The sequence below is a fragment of the Glycine soja genome, chromosome 5 (assembly GCF_004193775.1).
Source record: "Glycine soja cultivar W05 chromosome 5, ASM419377v2, whole genome shotgun sequence".
NCBI lineage: Eukaryota > Viridiplantae > Streptophyta > Magnoliopsida > Fabales > Fabaceae > Glycine > Glycine soja.
This window is the reverse complement of record NC_041006.1, coordinates 8,374,861-8,395,724: the sequence shown is the minus strand read 5'-3', so window position 1 is coordinate 8,395,724 and position 20,864 is coordinate 8,374,861. Positions and strand designations below refer to the sequence as shown.

The 20,864-nt window shown below is 33.5% G+C and overlaps 2 protein-coding genes across 5 annotated transcripts; both read right to left on the bottom strand.

The window, feature by feature from the left end:
- Window positions 1–9,335: 9,335 nt before the first annotated feature.
- Window positions 9,336–13,759, bottom strand: LOC114412279 (ankyrin repeat domain-containing protein 50-like). The gene is made up of 2 exons (XM_028376109.1): window positions 12,072–13,759; window positions 9,336–11,004 (listed from the first exon to the last, which is right to left on the bottom strand). The coding sequence occupies exons 1-2, from the start codon at window positions 12,777–12,779 to the stop codon at window positions 9,652–9,654; spliced, it is 2,061 nt and encodes a 686-aa protein (XP_028231910.1). The 5' UTR covers window positions 12,780–13,759; the 3' UTR covers window positions 9,336–9,651.
- Window positions 13,760–18,468: 4,709 nt separating this feature from the next.
- LOC114412278 (39S ribosomal protein L54, mitochondrial-like) lies at window positions 18,469–20,549 on the bottom strand. Of its 4 annotated transcripts, none has more exons than XM_028376104.1 (2): window positions 20,398–20,549; window positions 18,469–19,138 (listed from the first exon to the last, which is right to left on the bottom strand). In XM_028376104.1, exon 2 carries the CDS (start codon window positions 19,127–19,129, stop codon window positions 18,734–18,736), a length of 396 nt encoding a protein of 131 aa, XP_028231905.1. In that variant the 5' UTR covers window positions 19,130–19,138; window positions 20,398–20,549; the 3' UTR covers window positions 18,469–18,733. The 4 variants fall into 4 exon arrangements, with proteins under 4 accessions (XP_028231905.1, XP_028231906.1, XP_028231908.1 ...); XM_028376105.1 differs by having other exon boundaries at window positions 20,354–20,546; XM_028376107.1 differs by having other exon boundaries at window positions 20,375–20,546.
- Window positions 20,550–20,864: the final 315 nt, after the last annotated feature.

Below are 20,864 nucleotides of genomic sequence, written 5' to 3'. Positions count from 1 at the left end.
CATGACTACTATAGGAGGCACGTTTTTCTCTTTTCATTTCTTTCATTATTTTTCTTCTTTCTTCCTCTCTTATTTTCTCTCTTTCATCTTGACTTATTTTTTTCCACTCTTTTTTTACCTTTTTCTTTTCTCTCTTGTTTTTCTTTCCACAACCTAAGGGATCTCAACTCATCTAATATCTTATACAAGGGGTCCTTAGGAGTAGAACCTTCACCATTAACACTAGATGAAGAATGAAGACTCATGTTGGTTCCTAAGTTATGGTTCTTTCTTGTTGGGGGTTTGAAAAAAAAAAGGTAAAAGAAACTATGGTTGAAACTAGCCAAAATAAACACTAAAAGAGGTGTGAAAGATAAGGTGAAAACTAATTGGTAAAAAGGCAAACTATCTAGGCAGTTTGACAATGGAGGGTAAAGGAAATAAGCTATGAAAGTAAGCAAGAAATTAAAGTGCAAGAAATGCAAACTAGGCGGATCCTAAGAGTGTTTGGATGACCTCATTTAAGGTTCCCAACAAAACACTCACTATCCTAAGGGGAAATTGCCTAAAATTATTACACACAAATGGAAGTAGGGTGACCTATTGGAGGCTCCCAACTTACTTCCAATGAAAGGCCTTTTTGTTACAAAATTTGAAAGCAAAGCAAATTGCCAATTACAAAAAAAAAAGTCCACAATTGTGGTGGCTATTCTCTCTTTAGTGTTTCACTCAATTTGGAGTGCTTCTTAGTCCAATAGCTCTTAAGGTGGTTGGACCCTTGCTTCTTGACTCAAATTCTTCAAGGTATGACACCAATCCTTCTTTCCAATTCCGTATATGGCAACTCACAAGCAAGGAAACAAAGAGACAAGCAATAACCAAAGACAAAAAAAAATGAAATGAAAGTTAAACCAATAGAGTTTTAACAAGACAAATTTTCAAGGATTATTCAACAATTAAAGCAATGAAAAGCACACAAAAGCAAGCTAGGATTCAAAGAGAAACCTAGAAAGGCCCTAGAGTAGAGTAGAAAAACTAAAAAAAAAGACTCAAGAAACCTCTAGTTTTGTCACTTGTTTTCACAATAATTTTCAATTGAAATTTAAGAACTATGATTGGTATAAAATAGGAACCAATTATAGAACAAATTTTGAGCCAAAACAACAAGCACACTTCTCTTTCACTTTTTTTTCTTGGACACTGATTTTTCAGTCAACTTGTGTGATTTTTATTATTTTTTCCTTTAATCCAAATCGCTTGGTTCTTTTTTCATAATTTTGGTCCAGATGTCTAGAAAATTCAGTAAAACTTTCAGCTCAAACAACATAGTGACCAATTCCCATTAATTTATACAAGTTTGTATGTTCAAGCTGCCAGCACCAGTGATTTCAACCTAGAAATCAAGAGTAGTGTTTATGTTGCTTAAGGCTTGGATAGTTACAATTTGTGTTTGCTTATGCTAAATTATCATGAATAACTCAATTCAAGAGAGCTTAAGAATTATTTTGATTCACAAATCCAGCCACAACTCAACACTGTTGGATCAAGTGGTCTTAAAATAATTAAGAAGAGGGGGTTGAATTAATTATGAATGGGTCTTGACTAATTAAAAAACTTATCCTTCTTAATGTTATTAGATTCAATTTGGCTTTACTACTAAGTTATGAGGAAGTAATGAATTGAAACAATAACTTAGACAAAAGTAAAGCGTAAATAAAAATAGCACAGTGGAAAAGTAAAGAGTGTAGGGAAGAAGAAAACAAACACAAGTTTTTATACTGGTTCGGCAACAACCCGTGCCTACATCCAGTCCCCAAGCAACCACTGGTTCTTGAGATTTCCTTTAACCTTGTAAAATCCTTTACAAGAAAAGATCCACAAGGGATGTACCCTCCTTTGTTATCTTTGAACAACCAAGTGGATCTACGCTCCACTTGAATTGATCCACAAGAGATGTACCCTCTCTTGTTCTCAGTATTACAACCCAAGTAGATGTACGCTCTACTTGTACCACAAAGGATGTACACTCTAATGTGTTAAGACAAAGAATTCTTAGGCAGTTAGTCCCTTGAATCTTTGTAAGAGGAAACAAAAGATATCTCAGGCGGTTAGTCCTTTGAAATCTTTTGTTCAGAGGGAGGAGGAAGAATCAAAATAATTCTCAGGCAGTTAGTCCTTTGAATTCTTTTGGCAAGAGGGAGAAGGAAGAATCAAAAGAATTCTCAGGCGGTTAGTCCTTTGAATTCTTTTGGCAAGAGGGAGAAGGAAGAATCAAAAGAATTCTCAAACGGTTAGTTCTTTGAATTCTTTTGGCAAAAGGAAGAAGGAAGGAAGAAGAAGAATAGCACAAGTTTTTGACCAATGAACTTTTCTTGACAAAGAATGTATTGAACAAAAACTCTTAGAAAGATGTTAAGAATAATTGAATGAAAATCAGTTAGTTGAAATTCGTGCCATGATCACATATTTATAGTCATTTGATGACTCAAGTTAAAGTTTGTGACTCTTGGCAATTTCTTTAAAACTAGTCACTTTAAAAATTGTGACTCTTTTGAAAACTAGTCATTTTAAAAGTTGTGACTCTTTTTGAAAACTAGTCACTTTAAAAGTTAAGAATTGTGACTTTTGATAATTTAATTTTCAAAATAAGTCACTAGTAATCGATTACCATTATAGTGTAATCGATTACACATCAACATATGTGACTCTTCATGTTTAAATTTAAAAATCAAAATGTTTAGAAACACTGGTAATCGATTACATATATTGTGTAATCGATTAAACAAGTTTGAAAATGTTTTATCACAAGTTGTGACTCTTGAAATTTGAAATCCAACGTTTAAAAACATTGGTAATCGATTACATGCCCATGGTAATCGATTACTACTTTGTAAAACAGTTATAAAACTGTTTGGGCTTCTGGTAATCGATTACTGCCTTCTGGTAATCGATTACCAGAGAGTAAAAACTCTGGTAAAAGATTTTTCTTTGAAAAATTCTTTTGGAAAAATTGTGTTATTCAATCTTTTCTTTTGAAAAAATATTTTTATACTTATCTTGATGTTTTTCTTGAAGTTCTTGCATATCTTGAGTCTTCTCTTGAATCTTGATTCTTGACTTGAGTCTTTGGCATCATCAAAATAAACTTGGAAAGCATTGCTTCCACAAGCACCACAACTCAACTTCATCATAGGCATCATGTAGGAAACTTAGAAAACAAAAAAAAGAGTTCAACAACAAGACTACTTCTAGGAATTGATTTAGAACATGTTATGAACTAAATAACATGCATGAATTAGACTCAAAATTCAAAAGATAGGCTAAGAATGACAAGAATACATGAACAAATGTATCTAGAATTCAATAAACAAAATAAAAATTCAACACAAACTTAGAGCATAATGTGACAATTACTATGACTAAACATGACTCTAAGACAACATGGATTAAGTGATTTACACTTAGATTTTTGTGTTTTTTTTTCTAATCAATATTTTGGAAGAAAATTTAGATCTAAAAGTTCAGCACAAGAATATTATGAATGAAAAATGATAGAACCTAAAATCAACACAAAAACATGATTCAAGACTAGATCTACAAAATTTGAACCATAGAAATGCAAGAACAAGTGTAGATCTAAGATTTAATCGGATTATTTTTTTAAAATCTACTCTAAACAACACCAAACCATAAGACAATGGAGGATATACATGGAGAATAAGATGAAGAACAAGGAATTAAAGAGAATTCACCGAACAAAAAGATAGAGGAAGCAAAAGAACATCACCTAGATGAAGATGCTCTTGATACCACATGATGTAAGCTCCGTTGGAGCTTGTAGGCCTATGATCTTCTTCATCAATGGATTCTTTTGCTTCTTGGAAGATGAATGACATCGGAATGGAGAAGAAAGAGAGAAAGGAGATGTCACTTCAAGGAGAAGATGAGTCTAGAAGAAGCTCACCACCGTAGGAGGCCATGGATAAGAGCTTGGAGGAAGAAAAAGATGAATGAAGGGAGAGGAAAAGAAGAGCACGAAATTTTGTGCTCTAAAAGAGTTCTGAAATCTGAAGTTTAATTTTCAAATTATCAAAATTGAAAAAATGCACACACATGACCTCTATTTATAGCCTAAGTGTCACATAAAATTGGAGGGAATTTTGAATTTCTATTCAAATTTTACTTGAATTTGAAATTGAATTTGTGGAGCCAAATTTTGGAGCCAAAATTTCACTAATTATGATTAGTGAATTTTAGCTATGGTTCAGCCCACTAATCCAAGATCAAGTCCAAGATTCTCTACTAAGTGTGCTTAGGTGTCATGAAACATGTAAAGCATGAAGGACATACACAAAGTGTGACTATATGATGTGACAATGAGGTGTAGCAAGCAAATGCTCATCTCCCCCTCTAAAATTTAATTGGATTGGGCTTCTCCTAATTCAATTAAATTTATTTCCAACCACACACATCAAATATTCACTTAATGCATGTGAAATTACAAAACTACCCCAATACAAAAACTAGGTTAGGTGCCCTAAAATACAAGGGCTGAAAAATCCTACATTTCTAGGGTACCTTACCTATATTGTGGAGCCTTAAATACAAGGCCAAAAAAATAATAAAACCTTAATCTAATATGTACAAAGATAAGTGGGCTCATACTTAGCCCATGAGCCCAAAATCTATCCTAAAGCTCATGAGAACCCTAGGACCTTCTCTTGTATCTCTGGCCTAATCGTCTTGGAGTCTTCTATCCAATGCTCTTGCAGGGTAGAATTGTATCAAATAGTTCATAAACCTACGAATTAATTTAACCAATAATTTACGTGAGTTATGGTGTACTTGTGAGTTATGGTGTACTTATCATTAGGGTGTAATCTCACATGGTTTATCTTAAAAATGCTTTGTCTTCCTTTGTTATGAATTCAACATTATATTATATTTATACATTAAATTGTTTTATAACCTACCATTTCATTTAGTTTAAAATGGGTGTTCTATTAAAACTATCTTATTATATTAATAATAAAAATATTATTAAAATAAACAAGAATATTAAACTGGATAGTGAGGGGCTAAATCATAATTGGAAAAAATGTATTTTTAATTCTTATACTTTTAGTCAAATATGATCAAGGCCCTTATATTTTTATATAGATGATTTTTTCCTCAAACTTTAAAAGATATATGATTTTAGTCCCTTTTAACTTTAAAAAATATATAGAATTCTCTGAGAGAAAAAACTAATTTTTGGTGTTTTTAAAGTTTGATGATCAAGTTCATTAATATGAAAGTAATGTTGACCACGTCTAACTGAAAGTATAAAAACTAAACATATTTTTCCAAAAATAATTTTACTATTTTTAATGTGTATTTATGATTTAAAAATTAATAAAAATGTAAAAGTTCGTAATGTCCTAGTAGTGACATTGTTTAATGAAATTGTTCTGGATCGAGTCTGGGCTTAAATCCAACCCAACATTATTGGCTGGTCCAATGAAGCCCAACGTAACATCCAAATTTTTGTAATCTAGATTAAAAATGATTGTTATTTATAAATAAATAGAGTTTTACAAAAATGATGAGATTTTATAAATAAATAAATAAGGAGATATAATTATTAATTAAAATAATGATTTGAGAGAAAATAAAAAAGGTATTTCATTTATTTCTTTGATAGAAAATAAAATAGAATTTGTTTTTTATAAAATAAATAAATAAATATAGAGCAAATAATAGGCTGAATACCCTAGGTATAAATAGTTATGTTAAGTCAGGTGCCTCTTTTTGGCCTCATTTTCGTTTTTCCCCTTCTCTTGTCTCAGGCTGAATGTATTTTCGTGATGTCTTTGTGTTAACCCATGATTTTGATTAATTGATTTTGATACAATTGTGAGGAACTATTTCAGAGGTTTTACATTCCATGTTGTGATAAAATCTTTTGTATAAATTGTTATGTTGAGGTTATGAAATGATGATTCAAACTGTGAGTATGTGATAAATTGAACATGTGACGAATGATGAAATACATGTGTATTGAGATGAGATGTGTGTATTGAGTTGTGAACTATGAACTATACAATCACACAATTGTAAGACCCTTTAAGGCCGACGAGTATTGTGATGGGATCGAGTGTGGGAACCCAACGAGTTAAAATGATTTTGAAAACAATTGAGTAGATGTGTGTATTGCATAGTTCATAGGTAAAGTGTATATTATTCATGAGGTGTGATAACATGTTAAATTGAGATTATACCATTGTGATTGAGATTAAGTGTATGTGATAAATTGAGTATGTATATGATTGAGATATATATGTACATTGAGTTGTGAACTATGAATTGTATAATCACACGATCATAAGTCCCTTCAAGGGCGATGAGTTAATGCTAAGTCCATTTTAGAGCGACGAGTAGATGTTAAGTCCCTTTTAGGGCGACGAGTTGATGCTAAGTCCTTTTTTGGGTGACGAGTTAATGTTAAGTCCCTTTAAGGGCGACGAGTTAATGATAAGACCCTTAAAGGGCGACGAGTTAAAATTATTTTGAGAACAATTGAGGAGTCGTGTGTTTTGTACAGTTCATAGATAGAGTCTGTGTGCTAAAATATTTTCTGGGTTGGACCTGAATCAGGAGGGAGAGCCCCTGACGGACTCTTCGGAGTGTAGGCCTTGGGGGTCACACGGTTTGAGTGCTCCTTTAAGCCTATGTTGATCCCATATGGTTGGAACATTCTCGCAAAACACTGTGACCCTGACTGGTCTCCCTATGATATTACCTAGTGAGAGTGACTTGACTTACTATTGTGTGGTTTGTCTTGTCATGTACTCCTAGGTGCCCGACGAGGTTTTTCACTGACATGGTACCACATTGCATATAGGCTTGAGTCTGAGCATAACTATTGCATACGCTTGCTAATTGTTTATTATGAAATTGATGTGTTATTATGTCTTGATCGGAGTGTGTGATTCCTGTGTATTGTGATTGATGATTGAAAAGTGTGATAGATGAATGACAAAGTGATGAAATAGTGTGAGATATGCTAAGTAAATTGTATTTGGCTACTATATGTTGTGTTGTTTCTCTCTAGTAGTTAGAAATGTGATAACTCACTCCCGGTTTGCTGTTTGTGTTTGGATCCTGTGATGATCTTGAACTTTGTATCGGGGGAACAGATGAATAGACGGATGGCCATGAAGAACCTCATGCTAGAGGACACGGAAACACCACACTTTGATAGGATGTGACATTAGGATATAGGTTCTATATTAATTGTATGAAACTTAGATGACATTCTTTGAGTCGAGATGACTTTATTATTTATTTGAACAAGTTTGAATATAATGTAGAAGAAAATGAATGTGAACCTTTTACCCATTTGAAAGGCTTGTATTTAAAAATGTTTTAAAAATACTTTTAATTAATATTTGAATTTTTATTTCTTTATTAATATATATGTGAGGGATAGAGGGTGTCACACCCAACACAAATCGCAATATCACAACACACCGCATATAGAAAGTCACTGGATAAGTTCCGATTGTTCGGTTTTAGCAAGATATATTGATATTATTGAATTTCATTAGGATATTAGTATTTCAAAAACAGTTGTCATAATAACGAAATTTGTTCTTGATGTTAAAATTGGGTATATAGACCTGTCTTGATATAAGTTAATAACCTGTGTAGTTTGCATCTTTCACATTTTTATGTTGGGTGATGACAAGACAATTGTTGTCAATTCTTTCAGGAAGTTACCTGTGTGGCTTTTTCAATGAATTAAACATTCAATTTTCCCCAAAAAATTAAATGAAATTTCACCATTTTCTAAATTTGTGGCAACGCAGATAATTGGAAGAGGGTTGTACAGAATTGCTTTACTTATATAGTCAGTGAAAGAGGGTAATTTGTTATAATTAAACCAAATAACGTATTTGATTGCAAAGCCAATTGCCCAAGTTCCCAATGTATGCTCAGTGGCTAACGTAGCTCACCGCTTGCAAGACTTTCTTTTTGCTAGATCATGAGTTTGTTGTCTAGCTGTCCAACTTGTCTGCAATAGTGATTGGGAGCTGAGAGGCAAATAATAACCGGAACGGAACTCAGACTAGGCATGTTGGTATGTCATATGTGTGCATCATTTTCTGTTGCAAATTTGTGATTTATCTTAGAAAAATCAATAACCGGAACGGAACTCAATATTTTATCAATTATAAAGGAGTTTACTGAAAAAAAAAAAGTTGTAAAACATTTTTTTAAAGATTTTTTAAAATGTTATTCACATAATGCAATAAAACATTATTTTAATTGAAATTACAAGCTTGTCTTTTTATATAATATATATTTAAATTTTTAAATACTTATATATAAGTGGTTTGATGTATTATTTTGTCCAGGATCCTCAAAATGTCAAGATCCATCCTGAGATTGTTTAAGCTACAAAAGCATTGTGCATAATTTAATATGAAATAATGATAGCACAAAAGTTAGTTGTGTGAGCATGCAGGGAATGTGACTTGTTGTATTATATATTAAAAGATTTGGATCGTATATAGAAGATCATATGTTTTAATTTTAGTGTGATTATTGTACACTAAAAGGTTATGAGAAAGATAAGTTTGCTCAGTTATCTTCCTTGAATTGTCATACTATCCTTTACTGTTTGATTGTAATTCGTGCACTTTCATACTATCCTCTAAAAAAAAGTATTTTACATTAAGAAACGCTATCTTGCAGTTCTTCTCTATGTCGAATTTAACAAGTCTTTGGGCTAAAAATTATGAACACTTACACACCAAAGGTAAATCAGTTCAGTAACTTCAGTTAATATACTCATAAAACACAGTTTATATCAAAATCAAGATATACGTTGAAGTAGGATACAATTTAATAAAAACAGAGGAAGAATTGTGAAAAAAGGAAAGTTGAAACGTAATGTTTTCTTTTTAAATACATATTATCAACTTTTTAATTCATTTTTCTTGATTCTCCCTTTTTTTCACTCTTACCAAGCAAGTGCTAAACATGTTTTACATTTATTAAAAGCATTAATCCTTGGAACTGTTATGTTAGATAACTTAGATCTTTTCCATCCCTTATTTTCAAGTCACATCAATAAGATCCAAATATATTTTTAACTTCTCATCTTCCCAACTCCTTTCAGTAGGTTGGTTAAGTGACCTTTAAATTCATCTCTCACACTTTCAACACTCATGCATTGTCTTTTGCTTTCTAACGTCCATCTTTATAAGAGTATTATGTGCTTTCATTCTTTATTTGCCCCTTTTAAAAGGCATTATATAGGTATAATGTCTTCGAGTTTCATTCATGCACATGATTAGTAGATAATCATCTAACAAAAATGCAGATGACTGCTTAATCCAAAAGGTTTAATCAGTACATTGGCAACACTAATTCTTACATTACTAAGCACCAAATTGAGTTAATTTGATGCTAATATGATAATCATATTTTAACAGCATTTTACCATTAACAAGTGAAGTTGAGGATGAGCTAATCCTTAAGTAACAAAATATAATCTATAAAAGCTTGCAACTAAGGAACCCCCAAGGGACCCTTAACAGTAAAGTTTAAAGTTGATGAATCAGCTTCATCCCTTATTTGTTGAATTAGCCTGGTCAGGAGAATTACCTATATAAGCTCATCCCATTAAGCCACTGCAACAACATGAGCCTTGTAACTCTGGCTTTCTTGCTGCCTGTGAACTGAGTTTTTGACATTAATGCCAGGTGCACCAAAACAGAAATAATGGTCCCTCAACTTCCTTCCAACAGAAGTTCTCTTTACCAACTTTGGTGATTCATCATCATCAGGTGGTGGTGATGGTTGACTTGAGCAAGATGGTCCGGCAATGTCATTGTCAATGAAAATGCCCTTTTGCTTGTCTATTGATCTAGGTGAAGAAATTGACGACTTTGAAAAGGAACTAGACCTTGATCTGCCAGAAACATTTGCATGTGGCATGGATTGTATGACTCCATGCACTGGTCCTGAAGCAAACCTCTTCTTGGCATTTGGACTTGATTGCTGACTCCTGACAGAAAGAGTTCTTTTGTTGTTGGGAAGTGAAGATGGCCTAGAAAATCTTTGTCTAAGTGGGGTTGGAGTTTCATCAAAGCTGTTATTCCGCTTCCGGCATGAGTCCACTGAACCCTCATCTGTTGTAGAAGACTTTTTGAACCCTTCAGATTTCTTGTCCTTCACCCTAGGCCACAGAAGAACTCTCTTCAAACTTGCTGCTGCATGGTTCACAGTACTAGGCCTTTTGGCTGCGATTGGTACGCGATTCTCAGTGGCATTCAGATCGTATGGAATGTGTTCAGATGAAGATGAACTCATTCCTCCACTTCCATGATCACCACTAGCATCTGACACATTCTCAATGCCAGTGTACAAAAACATCTCAGTGTCTGAGACTCTGAATGATGTCCCTGGACTGCTTCCAATGCTTTGCATTCTCAAGTGTGATGCTATTGCTTTTCTTGAACTATGGCCTTGGCAGCCAAACATTCCCCCAGCTGAGATCAACTTTTTGATTAGTATATCTGATGATGCAGATTTGGGGTGTTGCCTAAGGTAATCTAGTGGGGTCATGCCATCAACATCACATATATTCACATTTATAGATGGGGCAGTCATCAGGAGCTGCACAAGATCAGTGTGAATGTTGCCTATGATGGCCATGTGAAGAGCAGTTCTTCCATCATTGTTCTTGACATTGATAATGTCTGCCACATGAAAGTTCTTCCCACTCAGCATGTTTCTCAAAAGTTCAACCTGCTTGTCCAATCTTCTGAATGCATGAGATTTAAAACCGGACACAGCCCTGTGGAGAAAAGTTTCTCCAGAGTTGTTTCTCAGAGACATAAGTGAGGGAAATGCTGAGACTAGAGCTTCAGCTGTTGGTAATTGGCCCCTGGAAGAAGCCACATGCAAAGCAGTGTTACCCTGATGGTCTGTGGAGTTGATCATGTCAAAGGATGATGTAAGATATTTAATTACCTGCATAGGAGGCAAGACTATTTCAGATTTAATGTCATATCATTACAAGAAAATGAAATGAAAAGATAAAACAAGAGGCTGATCTTCCTCTCTGAGTTCATAATTGCATTAGTATGGGAAGCTCAACAACAATAGAGTAATTCTTGAACAGTGCCTATAGGCAAAACCAATCAAAAGCTCAAAATGTATTAAAATAATAATAAAAAAGATAGAAAAGTCTCTGGTAAAATTACTCCTTCCAATCCTTTTTATGGAAACCTTTTTTCAAAAGTTTACCTTAGTCTCTTTTGATAAGGAACCTCAAGATTGTCTACTGTATTACTATTTTTTTTTTTACAAAAATACCCTTAATTATTCAACAATTTGTTTTGGTCAATAAAAAATAAATATAATATATTAATTTCTTGGACTCTTCTCTCATGAGGATAAGGGAAGATCACTTGGCAAATTAACTCTCTCATTCACTTCTCCTCTTCCTATAGAATGCAAAAAGTTATTACATTAGATGAGATATTTTACTTAATTAGCTGCTAAAATGTTAAAGAGAATGAGATCTTAATAATTTAAGACTCTAGGATATTTATATAAATTGTTGATAAATTTAATACCAGTAACTACATTCCTTAATTCTTTGTGAAGTGGTTAAAAGGATCTTTTATATATATATATATATATATATATAGAACCAGGACCAAAGAGACTATTTTACTATTACCTTCAGCTTTAATTACTTGTGCCTGAGGATATAGTCTATGCGAACATGCAAAAATTACTCACAATAATAAGGATCTTACTAAGATTAGAATAATTCTACTGCTATCTGATATTCCATACCAAATATTCTCTGTGAGGGGTTTCTTCATTGTACATATCAAGAAATAATCTATGTTCAATCAACACCAAACAAAACTTTATATATTTAGAACTTTTAGAATTCCTCTACTACTACACCAGAATAGTAATCTGAAAGGGGTTATGAGAAAGAAGGCAAAAGAGTAGAGCTATAGCTTCAAACATTTGGTGCATGAAAATGAAACAGAACTCATAATGAAAGACAAGACTATCACCTCAACTTGCCCTCTGCCAGCAGCTGCATGTAAAACAGTAGATCCATCAGCATCTCTATAAGCCAAAACATCAGAGCAATTGGCAAGAAGCTCCTCCAAAATCTTCAGATTTCCTCCTCTAGCAGCAGCATGAACAGCCCTATTGGTCAATTCCCACCTGTAAACAGAAGGAATGTCCCCAACATTCTCCTCCATTATCCCACCTTTGCCACTCAAAAACCTTGGTGAAACAGCAAAATCAAATAGCAGCCTAAAAACCTCACAATTCTTGCTCCTTGCAGCAGCATAAAGTATGTCAGTAACACCATACTCTCCCTCACCAAAAACCAGCAAAGGGTTCCTCTCAAGAAGGACTTGAACAAAACCCAAGTCTCCCGCCGAGGCAGCAGTGTACATTAGCCATCCACCGTAGCCGGCACGGATGAGAGAGTTCTTCCCTCTCTTGGACTCAGATTCAAGAAGCAGCTTCTGTGCCACCTCACTACGAAACTTCGCAATATCATTGAACTGTTCTTCATCATCCCATACCACTTCTAGACGACGGATTCGGCGCAAGGAAGTGAGCTTGAAAAGATGATTACTATCCATTCTGAGCAGCTCACGAACCAAGTCATAGTGGCCATTAGCAGCAGCCCAATCTATCGGTGATGCATACCACCACTGGTCCCCAGTGCTCTCCCAACGAAGAGGAAAGTATGTAGGAGGCATTGACAAGATTGAAAAGGCTAAAAAACACTAGTGATTTGAAAACTCTTAACAAGTAACAACTTTAACAAAATGAAAGCAGATAATAATTGAAACCGAGAAGAACAAACTAAGATCAACTCAACCTCACACTGAAACTAATGATTGAAAAGGTGAAAGGGAAAGGGAAAGAAAAAGAGTAATTGAGGATGGAACTGATATAGCACAAAACAAGAGTATGGAAGCTGGACCTAGTGAGGAATATAGAAAACTAATACAGCCCAAGAAAGCTTACATGGGAATTATGGCAATGAACAAGTAACTAAGTGAGTATAAAGGGAACCAAAATATTCACATGTGAGAAATGTAGAAAAGCACTAAAGCATACATATGAAGACAACACATGAGACTAATTAAAGGGTTGAATTGTACTAGTTGCAAAATTCCATTAGAACACTGAGTAATCAAATATGATAAGTATCACAAGAACACAACATGGAAAAAGAAGGGTCCTTGAGGTTGGCTACGTGGGTTGGTGATGTGATCATAATTAATAATATCAAGTAAATAGTATGAGAATGGAAACAGCCATAATTGTTCTCACAATGTTAACACAGAAAAGGTAAGAGGCACTTAAAAGAGGAATATTGTTTATGAAAGTGATCACAAGACCATTTGTAGAAGATAGCATGAGAAAGGAATGTTGTATTCCTGAAGGAAAAAATAAAAATTGTTCAACTTGGAATCTTAAAAGGGAACTCTAAGATGCCAATTAAAATCTCATTGATGAGTATGGTTTAGAACAGTGAACCCTTTGTAGGATGCAAAGGACATGAATAATAATAGTGAAAGAAGGGTTGGATGCAATGATGGTAGAAGCAGGGAAGTTGAACCAATGGTAATGAGATTTCACTGTTCACAAAGGTATTAAAGTAATTATAGAGGCTAAACTGAAGCAGGGTGCTTTTGCTTCACACTTTCAGAGACAGAACTCATGTCACCAATGACCATCAAATGTTGGGTGCAACTTGTAATAAAATAAATTATCAGTCTTAGTCTTTGGACAATCAATTATATTCTATAAAGATGTGGTTAAAGTGATAGTTTAGTTCCACAATTCACATCTTAGCCGTATACGATTGTTCAACCAAAATAACAAGTACAAAATATATTTTGGGTCCTTAAAAAAACTTGAACAGCATTAATTTTGTTATCATAATTTTTTTTTATTAATTTGATCCTTGTAAAAATAAAATATATTTTTGTTGGTACTTAATGGTAATTTTGTTAAACAGTTCCTTGACATGGCTAATAAACTTAGTTATATTCTCTCTACTTTTCTAAACACACTAAAAAGACATCAAAATTCATTATTATTTCATCTTCCTCCTCATCTCATTAAAAATTACAAGGAAATCGCCCTAGAAGTAATGAGAAATTGTAATTTTTGGAGACTTTTAGTTGCCAAAAATTATTTAATTCATTTTAAGAGTTTTTAACCGTCACAAATTATTTAATTCATTTGCAATCAAATTTAGTTGTAATCCTCCTAAATTCTTCTAACAGAAAGGAGGGAAAAAAAGTAAAATATATTTTTAGTTCTTGTATTTTTATAAACATTAGTATTAATCTTCATATTTTAATTTTGATAATTTGATTTCTGAATTTTAGGAGAAAAAAAAGTGATTTGTGTTTTCCTCATACGAGTTTTATCATCAGAAAAAAATTAATTTTTTTTATAAAGTTTAAAGACCAAATTGATTAAAGATGAAGTTTAGAGACTAAAATTAAATTATATAATTAAATATATTTTATCCCAAAAAATAATGTGTTTTTATATATTAGTAAAAAAGAATATTATGTGATTGGAGTGCAGGTAAAAAAAAGTTTCAAAAATTAAGTGTGCAAAAATATTAACTTTCATTTAGCAACAACATATTGTTTGGGGGTCTGACTAATCGTCTCCCTAACCCACCGCCCTCTCTAAAAGTAGTTGAATTGTTTGTGTTTGTGAACCTAAATTTAGCATTCGGCCTAAAAGTCCAACTTTTAAAAGTTAAAATAAATAAATCAAAATTTATGGGCCTAATTAACCAATGATTTGATGCCATGGCAACATGAAAAGAACAAGCTAGAAATTTTCGGTTCGGTCTAATCAATTATTATACGTTTACCTAAACCGAAAATTATACATCAATAAACTGTTAGTGCAACTCGTTCTCTTTAAATATTATAGATAAAAAAACATGATTAAAAAAAAACGGTCTCATTAAAAATGGCTAAATTTTTTGACAAAAATTAATCATTAACCAAACTAATGAATACTGTCAATAATTTATAGGCAAAATTGTATTTTTTGTCCTCCATTTTGACTCTAATTTTAGATTTTGTCCTGCGATAAAATTATTCATGAATTTTGTCCTCGTATTTAATCAAATCAGACAATGTTGGTCCCCTAACCCACAATTGTACGTTGAATAAATGAATGTTGATGGTCACGTGTCACGTTCTTATTGGATGATGACTGTCACGTGTCATGTTTTGATTGGATGTCAACTCCATGAAAGATGAAATGCATGCATTATTGTTTTTATTGATCAATCAGAACATGACTCATGACAGTCATCATCCAATAAGAACGTGACATGTGACAGTCAACATTACTTTGTAACAATCAACGTCTAATTGTGGATTGGGGGACCAACATTGCATGATTTGATTAAATACGATGATAAAATTTGTGAATGATTTTATCGGGTGACAAAATCCAAAATTAAAGATAAAATGGGAGACCAAATTTACAATTTTACCTAATTTATATTACCATAAGACTTTTTTCCAAACAAAAAGTGTTTCAGAGATAAAAGTAATATTGTATGAGAAATTATGCCGTGAAAAATACTACTTCTACTTTGAAACTTTTGTTATTGGAATTTTCTTCTCTCATACATTCCTATTCTTGGTTTGAATTTCATTTTTCAAATGTTTTTATTACCACAAAAATTGTACATTTCTTCTTCACGTATAATTCGACAAATAGAGAAACACAGCTCATTTCTTTTTTTTTTTTTTCTTTAGAAAGTCAATTAATGAGTCTATGAGTATTAGGACTTATGCTAAGGTTCAACAAAGAATAATGAGTCAATGACTATTAGGACTTATGCTAAGGTTAAACAAAGAAAATAGAAATTAATGTACGACGAGCATGTAAACATGAGGTAATGAAGTAATTTGACATTGTCATATTTAAGAAATGTAAATAACAAAAAAGCAAGCACGCGTGGTGGACATGGCTGATGTACCCCTCGTGAGAATATACCATTACATAAAGTTTCTACCCTTCCACAAAGATCTTATCCAGTATCGACCAGAAACATTTTTCCGGAACAAAACAAAATCAATATTGGTTGAATAATTGAGACTTGAGAAATACTCCTTTCTTATTACCATCATCAATTACTTTCTTGTGCTATTAATATCTAACCTCTTTGATCCTAACATATTATCCTAGTTTTTCAGCTCTTATGTCTGACTAAAAATGAGAGTTAAGAGGCACATGTTAAATGTTATAAAGTTGATTTGATGGTTGAAGAGAGAAGGGAGGAGGGAGAGGTTGTGGGTTCAAAACCCTTCCACTAATAAAAACTAACAAATTAACAACTAATATTGGTCTTTCATTTAAAAAGTAAAAAGGAGGCACAAGTCAAATTTTGAATGCAATTAAGCCACAGATAAAAAAACAGAAGCCATCCAATATTTCAAGATGCTTCATGCTTGCAGATAAGCCATCAAGATCTACTAAACCAACAATTATTATCACCACAACTGAAATGTACAAATTGAGGGGGTGAACAATTATCATGAGAATCAATGGCCTTAATGCAAGTTAATGAGGGTTGGTAATCCTTTCAGACAGTGGTAGTTCACCTTGCTTAGGACATATGCTGGCAGTGATTGTGTTTAAAGATCTTGGTGAGCTGTCTTTGCTATGTGCTCAACAGTGACCTGAGTCCAACCAAACCACTCATGTTCATTGATCTTGGAATCACAACTCTCAAAAGCAAAAGTGAACATGTGAGAAAGGAAGCTTTTAACATATAGGTATTACATCCAAAAGCTGTATAGAGGAGGTTGCCTGCTTTTAACAACAATGATGCATGTCATGTCGAATTCCACCCTCCACTAGTATCATTTTCTTTGCCTCCTCTTTTAACTTCAGCTAGTCTCTTTCTTGCTTTAGTGAGGGGTCAGAAAAACCAAACCCTCACATGGGCTCTAGGAGCATGACAACCCTCACTAACAACTTCACAATATCCTGTTCACTGAACAAGGTTGGATTATAAACATTGTTTCATTGTCAAGGATATGCTCTTACCACCAGATTATTATGCCATCTAAACATATGGAGATTCAGTATTACAGTTCAATTATTTGATTGAACATCAAATAATTGATACCATACGTAATGTGGTATAATATTATCTCTATCTCTCACTTTTATTGTTTTTATATATACATGCATCTCAAAATAAAATTCTAAAATAAAAGAGAACAAATTTTCCTTGTCCCAATTTTGCATTTAGAAAACATTAAACACTTTCCTATGTGATAAGTAGATACAGTACAGGGACTACAATCAAGAAAAAAAATAAAAAAAATTAATGATGCAGGGAGCCAGTCAGGGACCACTGAACCATGACCAATACACATTCCCGGATCTTAAAATGATTAAACTCTTCTAACTTGATATAATTTATAAAGTGAGAAGATAAAAAAAATCATTATTATTTTAATTAAAGTACTCTGTATATTCAACTCATTAAATCAAAGATATATGCACACTAAGGGACTGTTTACATTGAAACTAAAATAAAGGTTGTTTAACAAAATAAAAATAAAGTGAATTTTCATAATTAAAAAATAAAAATTATTTTTATGTTCAAAGATTTTTTAACAAAATAAAAATAAAGTGAATTTTCATAATTAAAAATAAAATAAAGGAAAACAGAAAACAAGTCCCACTTTAGAAGGGTAAATTCCTTTTTAGGTAAGCAATTAAAAAGTTCATCAAACCCATTCCGGTATATGACTAATCCCTCAAAAGAAGGCTCCACCAAGTCAATCATAGAAAAGGGAAATAGTATATGCATTTTAAGTAAACCTCCAAAAGTGAGATAACCATTGGATCACCCACCAGTTAAGTTCACTGGCTGGGGGACAAGAGATGGTGGCTTACACCCATGAAGTTCGATAGCAATGTCAAAACTATGGCCCATGTACACGAAGCAATAAAAATAACTTAATACATATTGCATTATGTGGTACTAGTTTATGTTTGTGAAGTACAATATACCATTCTTGTAAGAAGAATCACATAATGGGAGCAATGCCAATCATAACAAATCTCATTGCATTTCTATCAGAAATGATTACGAAAATTAAAAATTCCATATTTATCTTTCACAAAATATGTAATGGGAAATTTTATGTAGATTTTTACTTAGGCAATGTGATTCTTGAACGAAAGCAAATTTAATGTGCACAAATGAGCAATTACCGTTCTGTACTCACCACAATTCTGTGTTAGAGGGGAAGGACATTCCTTCGCCGCCTATATAAGAATCCTCTTTAAAGAACATTATAATAAATGTCGAATAAGTCTTCAAAAGCTAAAGGAAAAAAAAAAGAGAAAAAACAATTATTGACAAGGTTCTGTTCAATCAACAAAGGCAATCATATTTAATCTACCAAGTATCCCAGGGAAAAAAACAGACAGAAAAGTAATCGAAAGAAAAGAAACAAGTGTTAAACCATGCAATTCTTTGGCTTTTGTTCCGCTTAATTTGCATACATGTATGCTAATTACTCAAAGGAATCCCAGCAAGACTGAGAACCATCAAATAATAAAAGAAATGGAAAAACTCCACACTGTTATTTCAAGCCCTCCATCCCCCTAATTTCTCCATTTGACAATTGAATCAGTTCTTTGCCTTGACAGAGTTATTCTCCTTGATCCTTGCTCGGGTATCCAGCTTAACAAAACGTTTTAGATCTTCATAAGATAGTGTATCAATATTCCTCCTACGCAATTCACTAAGTGCAGGGCATTTATCAAGCAGATGCCACAACCAGTCAGGGTATTCTGAATCAGGCTGGATTTTTGGATCAGTTCCTTCCTTGAGAATGCTGGCACCTACAACTGTACTTGACTTGACTTCCTTGCTAAGAGTTGATGCTTTGGGTGCATCAGCAGCTGCACCCCCTTTAGATCCTTTCTTTGCTTTACCGGTGGCGAAAGTTCGTTGGCATGCAACCCCAACTACCTCTTTGGTGGTAAGAATGTGTCTAATAGACCTGGCATGGTTCATTGCCATGACTTTCTTCTGAAAAACAATTTTATTTCACTTCAGGGTGGAACATAAATAGCTATGAAAAAAACCTCAGTATGAATACATGTACAGATCTACATTTTACTCTGTGTGAGGTGAATAGTGATTCTCTTCCAATTTCAATTGAACACCTTGATTGCTTATAGTTCAGATCCTTAATAAATAAGATGCAGTACAACACATCAATCTGAACTTCTACTTCCCTTTTAAAAGTTCTTCCTAAGAGCTTACTAAAAATAAAACTATCAATTATTGAGGCTTAAAGAGAACAGGAAACTAACAAAGCTGCAATTATAAGAACATCGTATCATTCCTCTCCTTTCCCAACCCCAAACACCTCCAGAACTTTATTTTTTTACGGATTTTGACCAATGTTGTAAAATGACATTGCAATGGCTGCCATGGTGGAATGGTGTGCCCGATATTTTGCCAACCATCATAGGCAATTTTTGAAGGGAGGCCTTCTATGGCAGCGTCATAGGCTGCAATGGCATTTTTATATGGCAGAATTTTGGCCTTCTGCCATACTCCACCATCCGCCATTGATTTTGACATAAATCTGCCAAAAAGTATGTTGGCATGCATACATCTGCGATGTCTATATTCCATCCAAACGAATGACTGCTTAACAATATCATCTTAGTGTGTGTTTGATTCAAGGAGGAATAACTGCTTTTTTCTAACCTTGTAACAGAATAAACAATTATTTCTCAAAAGGCAATATATACCAAACATGCTCTTAAATAACAACACGGCAAAATGTGTTTTACATCCCTCAATTTTGGGTCAAAATTGCTCTTAATCTCTATATTTTAAAACGACAAGATTCATCAATTAGAAAAAATAATCGTTTTTTAAGTGTAGGGACTCGGACCAATTATTACCAAAAATTGAGGACCAAAACTAAAATTTACCCGTAAAAATAATACAGCTGCATTTCTGAACACGAAAAACAACAGTATACATATTGTTCTAGAATTAAGTTACCAGTGAATATCTTCAAATTTTATTTCCAAATCTGTACAAGAGAATGCAAATCCCAACACAATAGAGTAAACGCTAACACTTACACATCACTATCAATCAGAGTTTCCAGAAGGCTCATAATCAGTGTTTAACTTAAACGACACAAAAAAAAAATCAAAAAAGAAAGAAAAAGAGTCAACAAAATTAAACAAACAAAAGCAATGAAAACATCAGAGGTGTTACCCCAAAAATTCAACCCCTTACAAAGAAGAAAGAAAAGTTAATACTTAAACTTTGAAGAAACGGTGGAAAAAGATCGGCGTCGAACGGTGGTTTCGGCCGCCGTTGGTTCAGTGCTATGATGTGTTGACCCTCTGAAATGGGTAGCTTCGTAACGGCGTGTGGTTCAGTGGTGATCACTCAGAGATCCAAAATGGGAACGGAACCCGAATCCGAAAAAATGAACCGCTTCATTTCTATGGGCCTGGTTTGACAGTACATGTAGATGTAGAACCCGTTATAGGCCCAATCATCATGGGAGTTACTATTTGCACTACCACAATTGCTACAAGAACTTCCCACATGGGTGCCTTTTTGCTTTACCCCGAAATTGCCCTTGGAAGGAAACATAATAGAATCATGGTTTCGTTGTTATTTTTTTTCACTCCCAATTGCACCATGAAATCACGATTTTGTTATAGAATTAGGTATGATTAAGCACCCACGTAGAAACTGAGATGGAAAGCAATCTTTA